General features: G+C 36.6%; 1 protein-coding gene across 1 annotated transcript; it reads left to right on the forward strand.

Moving 5' to 3' along the window:
- Window positions 1-848: 848 nt before the first annotated feature.
- On the forward strand, window positions 849-9,418 carry LOC132143669 (complex I assembly factor TIMMDC1, mitochondrial-like). Its single transcript, XM_059554095.1, has 8 exons — window positions 849-921; window positions 3,194-3,409; window positions 3,624-3,789; window positions 4,043-4,131; window positions 5,593-5,660; window positions 5,815-5,893; window positions 7,573-7,683; window positions 7,781-9,418. The coding sequence occupies exons 1-8, from the start codon at window positions 890-892 to the stop codon at window positions 7,926-7,928; spliced, it is 909 nt and encodes a 302-aa protein (XP_059410078.1). The 5' UTR covers window positions 849-889; the 3' UTR covers window positions 7,929-9,418.
- The last annotated feature ends 4,686 nt before the right edge of the window (window positions 9,419-14,104 follow it).

The raw sequence follows: 14,104 nt of genomic DNA on the forward strand, positions 1-14,104 counted from the left end.
AATTCTTAAGGTCATAAGAAGTCAGTTTGAAGTGTGGCGTTAAATTTGATGCAGGTGTAGAAAAATGCAAAAATAACTTGTGAAACAACATAACAGACAATGACCTGACAAAAATGTTTCCTTAAAATTGTATGGCTTCGTCATGGGTTTAGTGGAGGTGTTACTATTATACTATATTTTCTTTCCTTTTGAAGTTATGTAGACATTTTCCATTGCAGATTTATGGGTTATTTCAGTAGAATAGTTAGGGCTAGTTATTTAAAGTGTCAAAATGGAAGCCAGTTTAAATAAATCCTGTCTTCTAGGCCGTGAGACCACATTCAGTACTTTTGTTTACATGAATTAATGTCAGTAGATTACTTTGATCGAGTGTAGAATGAATTTTTGTAGTAAAAAATATCTCTGGATCCAAATGATTAGTGATTTTAAATGAACTCGTACCATTTTTAACGTCTTCAATGTCACTACCAATGGAACAATACCAGCAAACCTCAGTAAAACAGTGTTAGTAGTAAAGTTTTGAAGACTTTCATTTTGATTCCACACTTAAGTGCCATATATGAATGTAAGCATAGCTGAATTGATACTGAGATGTTGAATATGTTCTAGTTTTCCAATAGATAATTGTCACTGTTTTTGGTGTCATTTTTATGACCTCAAACTAGTCAGTTGTTTCAATAAAAGTAATCATGAACAATAAAAGCTGGTTTTTAAACACTAAAAAGTTTTTTCATTAATATATATTTATTATTATTATTATTATTCCTTTATGTTTTGACTGCTTTAAGCAAGATAAACAAGACATTGATTGAATAACTAGTCAGGTCCTCCACCACTAGATGGCGTAACCTGGCCTTTTGTGTAAGGAAGTGAACATGTTGACATTGTAATGGTCGCTGAAGGAGCATTGAAAGAAAGCAGGTGAGAAATTTTATGAGAATTAGTCCATATTGATTTCTACTACGCTGTGCTCCTGTATATGTATTGTGATTTACAGTCAGTCTACTCTTTTTTTAGCATTTTGCTAATTATCCTAAATTGTTAAGCGATGTCATTTGTCCACACTGCAAAATAAACTCAGTACGTAAGACTAGAATTCTGTTAGTGCTTGAGAAAGTAGAATATCATTTTTAGCTTCGATAAACATGCTTCTCTGCTCTTGTTTTGAATATGTTGAATTCTACTTCGTGTTTGACTATTTTTCCTCCAAAGCAGCATTCATATTACCTTTGGTTTAATAATGATTTGATATTGTGGGGTGTCTTCAATTGTAAAACTGGGTTTTTATTTTGCAGTTCTTCTGAGAAAGTGGGAGAATCGTGAGATAAAAGCCCTAATAATAATAATAATAATAATAATAAAAAAACAATGCTATATTTAATTAAAACATTTTTAAGCTAAGTATCCTTCAAATTCATTACCATATTTACTGACTTAAGACATACTGATGTAAAATTATAATTAAACATTATTTGAACTTTTCTTTATTGTACAATGCACATTATTTAATGTCTTAAGACTTGAGGCACCTTCCATCATTTGCCTAAAACTTAAATGAATAATTTCATATTTTCATTGTAACAATAACAAAATTAAGAAAATAAAGTATTAAAGTTATAGTTCACCCAACCAAAAATGACAATTCTGTCATCATTTACTTGGATCATTTTATCAAACAAATTTTTTCTTGCTGAAACTAATTTTTGTAATGTCTGTTTGATGCTTTACACAACAATGACTTTAAACGATATTTTGGGAGTAATTTCTCCAAATTTGATGTGCAATTAATTTGATTAATCACCACATCATGTAATTTTAATTGCTTACCAGCCCTAATTTAAATTTTACATTTACTCACAATCCATCTTTGAATTTTGTGGATAGTTATTTTATTTGATAGTTAATAGCCAGCATGTCTTCTCATTTGATTGAATTTATTGATTAAATAAGAACCTGACATAAGAGGACACAGATATGACAATAACTTTTATAATACTAATAAGCTAACATCCGTGTTTTTTTTTCTTTTTTGCTCAGTTATTTCAGGGTTTTGATCTCTCAACTGAGAGAACACACCCTGTTTATTATATTATAAATAATATTTGATATTGCATTTTTGCAACTTTGACTATAGCATAGACATGTTGCATATTAATTGTACTATTTATTAACCTCAAAGCATATGTTTGTGTATTTTCTGTTACTCCATAATTATGTTCTATATGAGGGCATTTGTAGTGTACAGTAGTTATAGGTCCAAAAACATGACCTCAAGCCCAGGGGCCCCCGTCCCCCAAAGTCCTCCCCTTAAGCACATACATATGTAATTGTATTTATAGTATGCTTAGCACTAAATCAATGTATTTCAAATTAAGTCTTTTTTTTTCAACAGGGAGGTTACAAGTCCCTATAATATGTGACCCAATTTGGCAATAGCCAAAAAACAAAAACATTGTATGGGTAAAAGTTATAGATTTTTCTCTTATGCCAAAAATCATTAGGATATTAAGTAAAGATCATGTTCCATGAAGATGTGTTGTAAATTTCCTTCCTTAAATATATCAAAACTTAATTTTTGATTAGTAATATGCATTGCTAAGAATTCATTTGGACAACTTTAAAGGTGATTTTCTCAGTATTTAGATTTTTTTGAACCCTCAGATTCAAAATTTTCAATGGAAAGCTTATTTATTCACCTTTCAGATGGTGTATAAATCTTAATTTCGAAAAAAATGGACACTTAAGACTGGTTTTGTGGTACAGGGTCACATATATATACCTTTTTATAAAATAAAGTACAATTACGAGATATAAACTCAGAATTCTGAAGAAAAAGGTCAGAATTATTAGATAAAAATGAATTTTAAGGTGTATATTTGTAATTGCACGGCTAAGAGTCTAAATTCTTTGTTAATTTAACTTAAATTTTTCTCAGAATTATGAAAAATAGGTTCAAGCCTGAATTGTGATATAAAAAGTGGCAATTACTTTTTTTTTTTTGGCAATTACAAGCTTCTATAATTTATTCCTCTGTGGTGCAGAAACTCTTTTTGACAGCTGTGTTGCTTCAGGTGTTAAATGCAGCCTGTCTGTATGATTCTGCCGTCTAACCATAGGGCATGCATGTCAGTGTGGATGAACATGCATAAACACACTCCTTTACCTCTGGCCTTGTGTTTCTGTGATTGAACAGCTTGTTGATGCGTACTGCAGGCCAGCAGAATTCATCACCCACATGTGGGGGGACAGATGTACATGGACTTGAGGGCTCACATCTGAGTCTTCTGGGGTTCAGTCCTAGTGTCCATGCATCTGATAGTACCTCCACACAGACCTTACCACAGCACCTAGGTAAACCAGAGTTCCCTGACACAGGATGGGATCGTATCAAAAATCTTTTCTACAGGAGGTAGGTATCAGTGATGTGTCTGCCATTGTAATCAGACTTTAAATGTTTAGTTCTTTGCCTTTCACCGGCCTTGTTTGATACACGTGATATGAGGTTTCATTCACAATTGAATAAGCACAGCCATATTTGTAACACACATCAGAGATACCGTTATGGAATATTTGTGGGCATGGTGCATTTGCCTCTCTTTGACTCTGTTCTGCTTTCCTCTCAGCGAGGGTCAGATGTACTCAGAGGAGTTAAGGAATATAGTAAAGAGTGGGATTGCTGCAGCTGTGGTTGGGATGGTCTATGGAGGCCTACCAGGAGCAAGGCATGCCCGTGAGAGGTTCATCCAGCTCAGCCAGGCTGAAATTTACCAAAACAGAGTGGATGCAGTGGTAAGACAAAAAGTACAAAGGCTGAAAATATATGCATCAAATGTATCTGTTTCGTAGCAACAGATTTTCATTCACATTGATATCTGCTTTCACTGTCGATTAATGCATCAGTATACTTGAGTACTGTAAAATGTTTTTTGATGCTTGAATTGCTTTGTTTTTATATTTTGTACAGCTGAGAAATGCACATTATTATTTTATGGGGCTGAAAGGTGCATACAGTGATGTTTTGTGTATATATTTGTATCTCAAGCGCTCAGCTCATAATGCAGCTATTCGTGGGTTCGTGCGCTTTGGCTGGAGGTGGAGCTGGAGGGTAGCAGCTTTTGTGACCATGTTTAAGTAAGTGTAGATGTGTTTAGGTTTAATTTGTGAAACATTTAATTACATGTTTAAATTAACTTGTCTGACAAAGATATTGTTCACTTAAAAATGAACATTTGCTGTAAATGTACTCCCTCTCAGCCAGTTCAAGATGTAAATGAGATTGTTTCTTCATCAGAACAGATTTGGAGATATTTAGCATTATCATAAGCTTGCCAATGAATCCTCTGCAATGAATGGGTGGCATTAGAATGAGAGTCCAAACAACTGATTAAAAACACTACAGTAATCCAGATGACTCCAGTCCATCTATTAATGTCTTGTGTGTAAAGCTGAATGTTTGTATGAAACAAATCCATCATTAAGACTTTTTAACTTCAAGCCATCACTTATGGCAAAAATACAACCCCAACAATTCATAATATTACTTCCTCCAGTGGAAAAAGTCCATCCCCTGTTGTTCTCTCACATCAAAGTCCACCCATATAAAGTCAAACCAAAAATTATTCCGAATTTCAGACACCAAATTGAATTTTTTACTTGTGGATGCAAGACACTATAGTTCATTTATGTAAGTGAGGATAGCAAAATAAAGTAAACTGAAAAAGTAAACATATTATACCCCAAAATTCTTCATACAGTGGACTACTAGTAAAATTGATTAAAAAATTTGGAACCAGAAATTGGATTTGACACTTATGTTTTTAACAGCTATTTGTTCTCTGAATAAACCAGTTACCATGAGCAAGTGATCTAATGCTAAATTTCCTTTAAAGAAACAAACTCATCTACATCAAGGATGGCCTGAGAGTGTGGACATTCTTAGCAGATGTTCATATTTGGGTGAACTTATTCTATAATTTTACAATTCATGTAGGCCTATTGTTTCACAGACTGTGATGAAGCATTTTAACACTCAACAGCATCGCAAACCATGCAAAGTTTAAAAATATTTTAATAATTCTAATAATATGTAAATTTAAAACACTTTATACTATACCTTTGCATAAAAAAGGTAACGCTGCAATGAGGGTGTTTTCTAATATAGTGTTTATGGAATTGGCGGATGTTTTTTTTTCTCCATTCTGACTGCCGTTGTCAGTCTCTCTATTTTTTTCCTCTTTTTGAAATTTGGGAAAACATTAATGATTTAACCAATAGTGTTATTTTGGAGAAGGCTGAAAATGGTGGTAGGACTGTTTGGGGAAACCTATTTGAAAACAGTCATTATTTCATTTATTTATTTTTTTAGGCACTGCTAGTTAGTTCAAATTAAAAACTATACCTTTCTAATGAGCAGCATTATTTTAACAGCACATTTGAGTTTTAGAAATGTATACAGGATGTGTTTCAAAACAGAAGAATAGGTTTAGAACTACTATACTAGGATTGTTGCTGCAGGAAAATGAATAGCCTGTCAGGTGTCCGCAATTATGAAAACTACTTTATGCTGTTTTTTTTGTTGTTTTTTTTAACCAGCACTGTAAGTACTGGATTGACAGTGTACAGAGACAAAAATGATCTGAGCCATTTTGCTGTTGCAGGTGGTAAGTTCACAAGCTCCTTATCTTCTGGGTCTGTGGGTGATGGTACTTTAGTAGACCTGTCTGTGCCTCAAGTTAAGTGAGTTAAAAAGCATGTTTGCTGAACATACTAAGATGACAGGATAGAATGACAGTTTTTGCATGTGTTTGTGTTCAGCTCTTACAGGAGGAGTGTTTCGGCTGAATCTGGGACTTAGAGGGCTACTGGCTGGCACGGCCATAGGAGCTGTACTGGGGTGAGTAGAACAGAGAGAGAGGGAGATTGTGTGTGTGTGTGTGTGTGTGTGTGTGTGTGTGCGTGCGTGCGTGCATGTGTGCTCGTGTGTATCTCAGTGCTGTTGCTCTCCCTGGAGGGATGTGTCTACCCTGGAGCAACACTGCACTCTTTGCCCCCTCACACTACCATCTCCCTCCCTCTCTGAGGGCGTTCTGTCAGTCAGCTGTGGCCTCCCCTGCAACCCTCTGTCTTACATCTGCATCCCCCAGCCAAAACAACTCCCTTCCCCCCTTTTGCTCCTCCAGTCCTCCTCTTTCCATTCTTCATTTCTCATTACCAGAGGTACCCATATGCTAAACAGAAGTCTTTGATCTGAAGAGCTATCAGCTGTGCTGTGCTCTTTTTTACTTATATTTTTCAGTGTTCCTTTTATATTTCTTCTTGTTTTAGGTTAATTACTACTTGCTCACTTTTCCCCTCATTAGCAGAGATGCTCAAGTTAGAAGAGCCTCACACAGCTGTTTAACACACACCTGGAGCACACAGTGTGCCGGCAGACAGACCTTAATGCCTCAGTCAGGTGCAACAAAGTGAAAAAAGGCTATGCATAGTACATTATGCTCTACAAAGTGAAGACTGTTGCACACTAACATGCTCACTGTTATTGGACTTGGAAATGGGTCAGTGAAAGATCATTTCATCAGTGTTACTGTTGTTAACGAAAACTGAAACTAAAAAATATAAACAAATTGATGACATACTTCTATAAATACACTTTAATTATTCCAAAACTACTACTGGCTGCACATTCGTTTTAGTTTGGCTAGTTTTTGAAGTTTGTCAATTTATTAATGAACACAACACATACAATATACCAAAACTACTTCTGCTGCTGTATAAACAGTATGTTTATGTCTGCTTTAAGTGAAAGTACAAATACTAAGTGAAATTTTTTACTAAAAAGTACACGTATCTGGCTAAAAATAGAAAATAAGTCAAAATGCCCATTTTTGGTGAATATCCTTTTAAGTACATTCTTAATAATAAGTATTATATTAATGTGAACAGTTGGAAGAAAATATGTGATCCATGCATTTGGTCTGACAGCAGATTATTATATCTGCTGCTGTCATGAGTCATTAATGTTAATTCAGGAACAAATGAAAAAGAGAAAGTCACTGGTATATTTAATGTATACATCATATTATGTACCTTGAATACTGTTAGACCTACGTGAAAAACTTAAAGCACTGCGTACTTAACATGAACATTTCTATATATTTGTATACATTTGTGTGTATATGTGTATATGTGTGTGTGTGTGTGTAATATATATATATATATATATATATAGTGGTAATGCTTGGGATTTGTTTTATTTGTTCTTATTTTATTACTGACTGTTTACTTGTCTTTATTCAACTTGTTTCATGGTGGGGCCAAGTTAAAATTAAGTGAGTTTTTTTTTTGCTTAGAACAAGCAAAATAATCTGCCAATGAGGTAAGCAAAATAATCTTTTTTTCTGTTTGAAATAAGTCTATTTTGTTTACCCCATTGGCAGATTATGTTGCTTGTTGTTCTAAATATCAGCATGACTGTGATAACCTGCACACCTTGTGTTTATATCAGCAGCACTTTCGCTTATGTGATATTGCTTAATTGCGACTCTTTTTGATGTTAACGTGATGTTTTAACAGTCTGCCGGCTGGAGTTGTAATCATTGGTCTGCAGAAGCTGGGAGGTGAGACCATGCATGACAAAAGACAACGGGAAAGACAAGAGCTACATGAGCTGAGAGTCGCTGAATGGTTAGTAACACCAGAGAAAGAGAATCTTTTCGTACTTGGACAGAATCGATAAACTAGTCACTTTGAGCCGAAAATTGAGCTGATGTCTCCATTACAGGAATGCTCGTCTCAAGCTTACAGATGATCTCATTGGGGAAATGAATTGTGAGAAACATCAGGACACTGATAATGACCTTCAACGAATAGAGGAGCTCCTCAATCAACCTAGGAATGAAAAAGGTGCAAAGAGCTCTGACAGCCAGTAACATCAGAGACTGGAAAATTCATTAACCAAAACTCCTGGCCAAACATTCGGACTATGGTCTTTCTAGGATGTTCTACTAAATTTCTTGTACCTGTTCCTAGTATATGTGTCAGTCACCATCATTATCAATGCAATACTTCCCTTCAAATGCAAATGTTATTTACTGCACTTATGTGTGTTACCCTATTTATTTTAAAACCTGCAGAAACTTGAAACCGTTGCAGTTGGGTAAAGTATTTGGATTAGACACATATACAAGTAACGGATGTTTTCTGTGTTGGAATTGTAATTGATGGGTTTAACCAAAGTAAAATATCAGTACCAAATAAAGTCAGCAGAAAAGGAAAGTTCATTTTACAGAATAATGTATTTTAAAGATAATTTGTAAAATCCAAATAAGTTTACAAAACAATACTTTCCGTACTTGTTCAATGAACCATTAACGCTTGTTCTGACTGAGAAAAAAAACTAGAAAGAGTCCCTGCTCACCTGTGTGAACATTCCATAGGAGGCATGAGGACATAAAATGTAGCCAATAAAAGGGCTACAGAGAGACATGAAGAGCAGATATTTCTCATTTTCCATTAAACATATTTATATATGTTAAGAAATTTGCTGGAAATAAAAGCATTTTTTTTTGGCTGAGTTTATATACAGGTGAAATTATGATAAAATATTTTTTGCTGAGCTGTTAACAAATGAAGTAAGGAATATTATATATGTAGCATTCCAACATTTTAAAGAGAAATAACAGTATGCTACAACCAGGGGTTATGCAGGTTTTATGAAGATAAAATTAAGATCCTTTTAAGACCAAGTATAGAAAATATAAGGGATAAATTCAAAAGGAACACAATATGATAATATGTTCTCTAAATGTAATTAGTTAGTAATTAGAAAATATAACTTCCTACAGATCTTCATTACTTTTTGATATCTTAAGACTTGAATTGCTCTGCTCTCAAACGATATGAAATGGGTTAATATCACACTTCAAAAAATAAGTTTATTAAATCATGATAAATGTACATGTTTAACAAAATAACATTAAACACGTCTTCTTTATGAGATATTAATATTATATATTATATTAATTAGAGGAGATTAGAATTAGGTTTGTGATTAACAAGAACATATATCTGCAAATAGTGTCATAAAAATCAAATTCAATCAAAGGGAAAACAAATTTTAATTCCCCATGGAAAAAATATTAGTTCTTGTTTTAAGCATAAACTCAGTTTTGTTTCTCAACATGACTTCATATCTTTATTTCGCATCTCTTCATTATGCAGTAAATGTATCTTGATTCAAGGACCTTTGTATATTTGTATTGGAAAGCAAAATCACTAAGCAAGATTTTTGCAATGCATCTTTTTGCTCTGAGATCTGCTCCTTCTGCTTTAAGATCCTAAAGCTTTAATTTGTAGAAGCAAATTAACTCTCTTTAAGCCCCGCAAAAGTATAAATAATAATAAAAACCTGTATAACTACTCACTGATGTTAATGTTATCGTGAAGAGAATAGTTATATATCAAAATTACACTTTGACAATACAGCATATTGAGCAGGGATGATGCCTTGAGCTTGTCAGCTGCTGGGTTAGATCCTTTGTAAACAAGATGTGACAACAGCTGGGTCTCTCTCAGATGTACAGTAATGCCTAAAACAGTCTGGAATTTATGACAGATTTAAAGGGCCAAGAGACATTAATAGACAGCCTACTGTTCCTCATTTCCAGATAAGGTAGTTAACATTTGGCAAACAGCAGGCAAGAAAGAATTAACCCAGTATTAAAATGGCTGTGAATAATGTATACATGTTTAAAAGACAGATTTATGTGATGTGAAATACATATTTAGTTTACAACCAAATTTGATACACCAGTACATTTTTCATTACCGGCTAAAGAAAAGAATGTTTGATTTGATTAAGCTGTGCAGTGCAGTTACACATTCAAGTGGATATTAGATGGATTTATGCAGCCATTTGATTGACTGGAAAAGTTGGATGCTTGTGAAATATGCTACTCATGTTACCCATTAATCCAGTCCAACTGAATCATTTCGGTGAGAATGTACCCAGCAGCATTACTTGTAATTGTAATAAAAAGTCACATTGACTGCACAGGCATAACTGCTCTATGTGCGTCTATCACTGGAATTACTGTGGAAGTCCAATAGCAACACCATGAGTACAAATTGTGAATTGCATCTTTTGCACAAAAACCTAGGCAGAAAAAGTAATAATAATAACTCCTTACATTTATATAGCGCTTTTCTAAGCACTCAAAGCGCTTAACATGAAAGGAGGTATCTCCTCATCAACCACCAGTGTGCAGCATCTAACTGGATAATGCAACGGCAGCCATAGTGCACCAGAATTCACACCACACACCAGCTTATTGGTGGAAAGGAGGCCGAGGTCACACTTCTACTCTCTTCGAAAGACATCCTGGGATTTTTAATGACCACAAAGAGTCAAGACCTCGGTTTAACATCTCATCTGTAGGACAGTGCTTGTTGATGGTATACAGGTGCTGGTCATATAATTAGAATATCATCAAAAAGTTTATTTCACTACATTATTACACTACATACGAAATCTGCATCTCCATAAAGTTGGTCAGCAGCAGGAAGCATGAAGTGCTCTAAAACTTCCTGGTATACGGCTGCGTTGACCTTGGACCTCAGAAAACACAGTGGACCAACACCAGCAGATGGCATGGCACCGCAAACCATCACTGACTGTGGAAACTTTACATTGGACCTCAAGCAACGTGGATTGTGTGCCTCCCCTCTCTTCCTCCAGACTCTGGGACCCTGATATCCAAAGGAAATGCAAAATTTACTTTCATCAAAGAACATAACTTTGGACCACTCAGCAGCAGTCCAGTCCTTTTTGAAGCGGGACACTTCTGACGCTGTCTGTTGTTCAAGAGTGGCTTGACACAAGGAATGCGACAGCTGTAACCCATGTCTTGCATACGTCTGTGTGTACAATCGTGGCCAAAAGTTTTGAGAATTACATAAATATTGGAAATTGGAAAAGTTGCTGCTTAAGTTTTTATAATAGCAATTTGCATATACTCCAGAATGTTATGAAGAGTGATCAGATGAATTGCATAGTCCTTCTTTGCCATGAAAATTAACTTAATCCCAAAAAAACCTTTCCACTGCATTTCATTGCTGTCATTAAAGGACCTGCTGAGATCATTTCAGTAATCGTCTTGTTAACTCAGGTGAGAATGTTGACAAGCACAAGGCTGGAGATCATTATGTCAGGCTGATTGGGTTAGAATGGCAGACTTGACATGTTAAAAGGAGGGTGATGCTTGAAATCATTGTTCATCCATTGTTAACCATGGTGACCTCCAAAGAAACGCGTGCAGCCATCATTGCGTTGCATAAAAATGGCTTCACAGGCAAGGATATTGTGGCTACTAAGATTGCACCTAAATCAACAATTTATAGGATCATCAAGAACTTCAAGGAAAGAGGTTCAATTCTTGTAAAGAAGGCTTCAGGGCGTCCAAGAAAGTCCAGCAAGCGCCAGGATCGTCTCCTAAAGAGGATTCAGCTGCGGGATCGGAGTGCCACCAGTGCAGAGCTTGCTCAGGAATGGCAGCAGGCAGGTGTGAGTGCATCTGCACGCACAGTGAGGCCAAGACTTTTTGAAGATGGCCTGGTGTCAAGAAGGGCAGCAAAGAAGCCACTTCTCTCCAAAAAAAACATCAGGGACAGATTGATCTTCTGCAGAAAGTATAGTGAACGAACTGCTGAGGACTGGGGCAAAGTCATATTATCCGATGAAGCCCCTTTCCGATTGACTGGGGCATCTGGAAAAAGGCTTGTCCGGAGAAGAAAAGGTGAGCGCTACCATCAGTCCTGTGTCATGCCAACAGTAAAGCATCCTGACACCATTCATGTGTGGGGTTGCTTCTCATCCAAGGGAATGGGCTCTCTCACAATTCTGCCCAAAAACACAGCCATGAATAAAGAATGGTACCAAAACACCCTCCAACAGCAACTTCTTCCAACAATCCAACAACAATGCATTTTCCAGCACGATGGAGCACCGTGCCATAAGGCAAAAGTGATAACTAAGTGGCTCGGGGACCAGAATGTTGAAATTTTGGGTCCATGGCCTGGAAACTCCCCAGATCTTAATCCCATTGAGAACTTGTGGTCAATCCTCAAGAGGCGGGTGGACAAACAAAAACCCACTAATTCTGACAAACTCCAAGAAGTGATTATGAAAGAATGGGTTGCTATCAGTCAGGATTTGGCCCAGAAGTTGATTGAGAGCATGCCCAGTCGAATTGCAGAGGTCCTGAAAAAGAAGGGCCAACACTGCAAATACTGACTCTTTGCATAAATGTCATGTAAGTGTCAATAAAAGCCTTTGAAACATATGAAGTGCTGGTAATTATATTTCAGTACATCACAGAAACAACTGAAACAAAGATCTAAAAGCAGTTTAGCAGCAAACTTTTTTGAAAACTAATATTTATGTAATTCTCAAAACTTTTGGCCATGACTGTAGTGGTTCTTGAAGCATTGACTCCAGCTGCACTCCACTCTTTGTTAATCTCCCCCACATTTTTGAATGGATTTTATTTTACAATCCTCTCCAGGGTGCGGTTATCCCATAGACAGTAAAAGAAATGGACACAGCGACCCCATTGGAACTCAATTGAGACAAGTGAAGCCCATTTTTAGTGATTTTTAGCACTTCCGTTTCTGACACGCAGACTCAAACTAAGCTTGATGACGTCAGCAACCTGTCTGACAGATGTAAATCTTCTGGTAGCTGTGCGTGCAAACTGCCATCGTTAATCTTGCAGAGACGGCGAGCTTGAGCGGGGAGTTCTTTGGCGTGAGTGAGCAGGAGTAAGTATTCTGATTAATTATTTTGTATTGTATTTTAAAATGTAACGCCAGGGCTTGTATCTATGGGCTTCTCTCTTGACGTCTCCCCGATTGCCTGCGAGCTTCTCCTCCTGTCTGTACGGTAATTTCTCTACTGTGCGACAGAGAGTCGAGTGGTTATGACGCAATCGTTAGCCTATTTTTACAAAAACTGTTTTTACGGGGCCATAATGTAACATAGAAGGTAATGGAGCCCTTTATACATTGTCGTGTATCTTTAGAAATAAATAATGGACAAATGGAGTCTTTAAACGCCTCAGATGTAAAGTTATTTGCTGTCAAAGTGACGCCAAAATGAATGGGAGTCAATGGGATGCCAACGCAAGTGAAGTTCTGCTACAAGATGGTGGCACGCGGCTGACTTCAACTTCCGGTAGACTTCCTTCCCGCCTGGGTTATCCCTATGTTTTCCTTCCCTTCGCCTCTCTATTAATGTGATTGGACACAGAGCTCTGTGATCAGCCAGCCCCTTTTTCAATGATCTTTTGTGACTTGCCCTCCTTGTGCAAGGTGTCAATGGTCGTCTTTTGGACAACTGTCAAGTCAGCAGTCTTCCCCATGATTGTGTAGCCTACAGAACTAGACTGAGAGACCATTTAAAGGCCTTTGCAGGTGTTTTGAGTTAATTAGCTGATTAGAGTGTGGCACCAGGTGTCTTCAATATTGAACCTTTTCACAATTTTCAAATTTTCTGAAATAGTGAATTTGGGATTTTCCTTAGTTGTCAGGTATAATCATCAAAATTAAAAGAAATAAACATTTGAAATATATCAGTCTGTGTGTAATGAATGAATATAATTTACAAGTTTCACTTTTTGAATGGAATTAGTGAAATCAACTTTTTAATGATATTCTAATTATATGACCAGCACCTGTAGTGTCCCCATCACTACACTGGGGTGCTAGGACCCACACTAGAGCCGATATTTCCCGCCACCGTCCTCGGGCCGGGTCGGGTCGGGCCCTTGATAAAGCACGTCATGTGTCATGCGCAGCGTCTCGTCCACTCACAGTCTCGCATGCGTGACGCATCACACCTGCTGTGCGTGCTGTACTATTCAGTAGAATAAAGGCCCTTTCACACCGGATGCGTAACGAAAAAGCGAAACGAAAAATTAAAGAACAGAGAGTCTGAAGGGGAGTATGCCAATCTTGTACAGGAGCTAAAACCTTATCATGGCCGGTTCCGCACTTACTTTCCGATGTCTGTGGGACAATTCAAGGAGCTCCTTCAGATAGTGGCACCGCA

Source organism: Carassius carassius, chromosome 7 (genome assembly GCF_963082965.1).
Source record: "Carassius carassius chromosome 7, fCarCar2.1, whole genome shotgun sequence".
NCBI classification, from domain to species: domain Eukaryota; kingdom Metazoa; phylum Chordata; class Actinopteri; order Cypriniformes; family Cyprinidae; genus Carassius; species Carassius carassius.

Bases quoted from the DNA above. Each gene is read 5' to 3' on its own strand.
- LOC132143669 (XM_059554095.1), top strand. From the start codon at position 890: ATGGTCGCTGAAGGAGCATTGAAAGAAAGCAG. The intron at 5,661-5,814 runs GTAAGTTCACAA...GTTTGTGTTCAG, and splicing joins CCATTTTGCTGTTGCAGGTG to CTCTTACAGGAGGAGTGTTT. The intron at 7,684-7,780 runs GTTAGTAACACC...TCTCCATTACAG, and splicing joins GAGCTGAGAGTCGCTGAATG to GAATGCTCGTCTCAAGCTTA.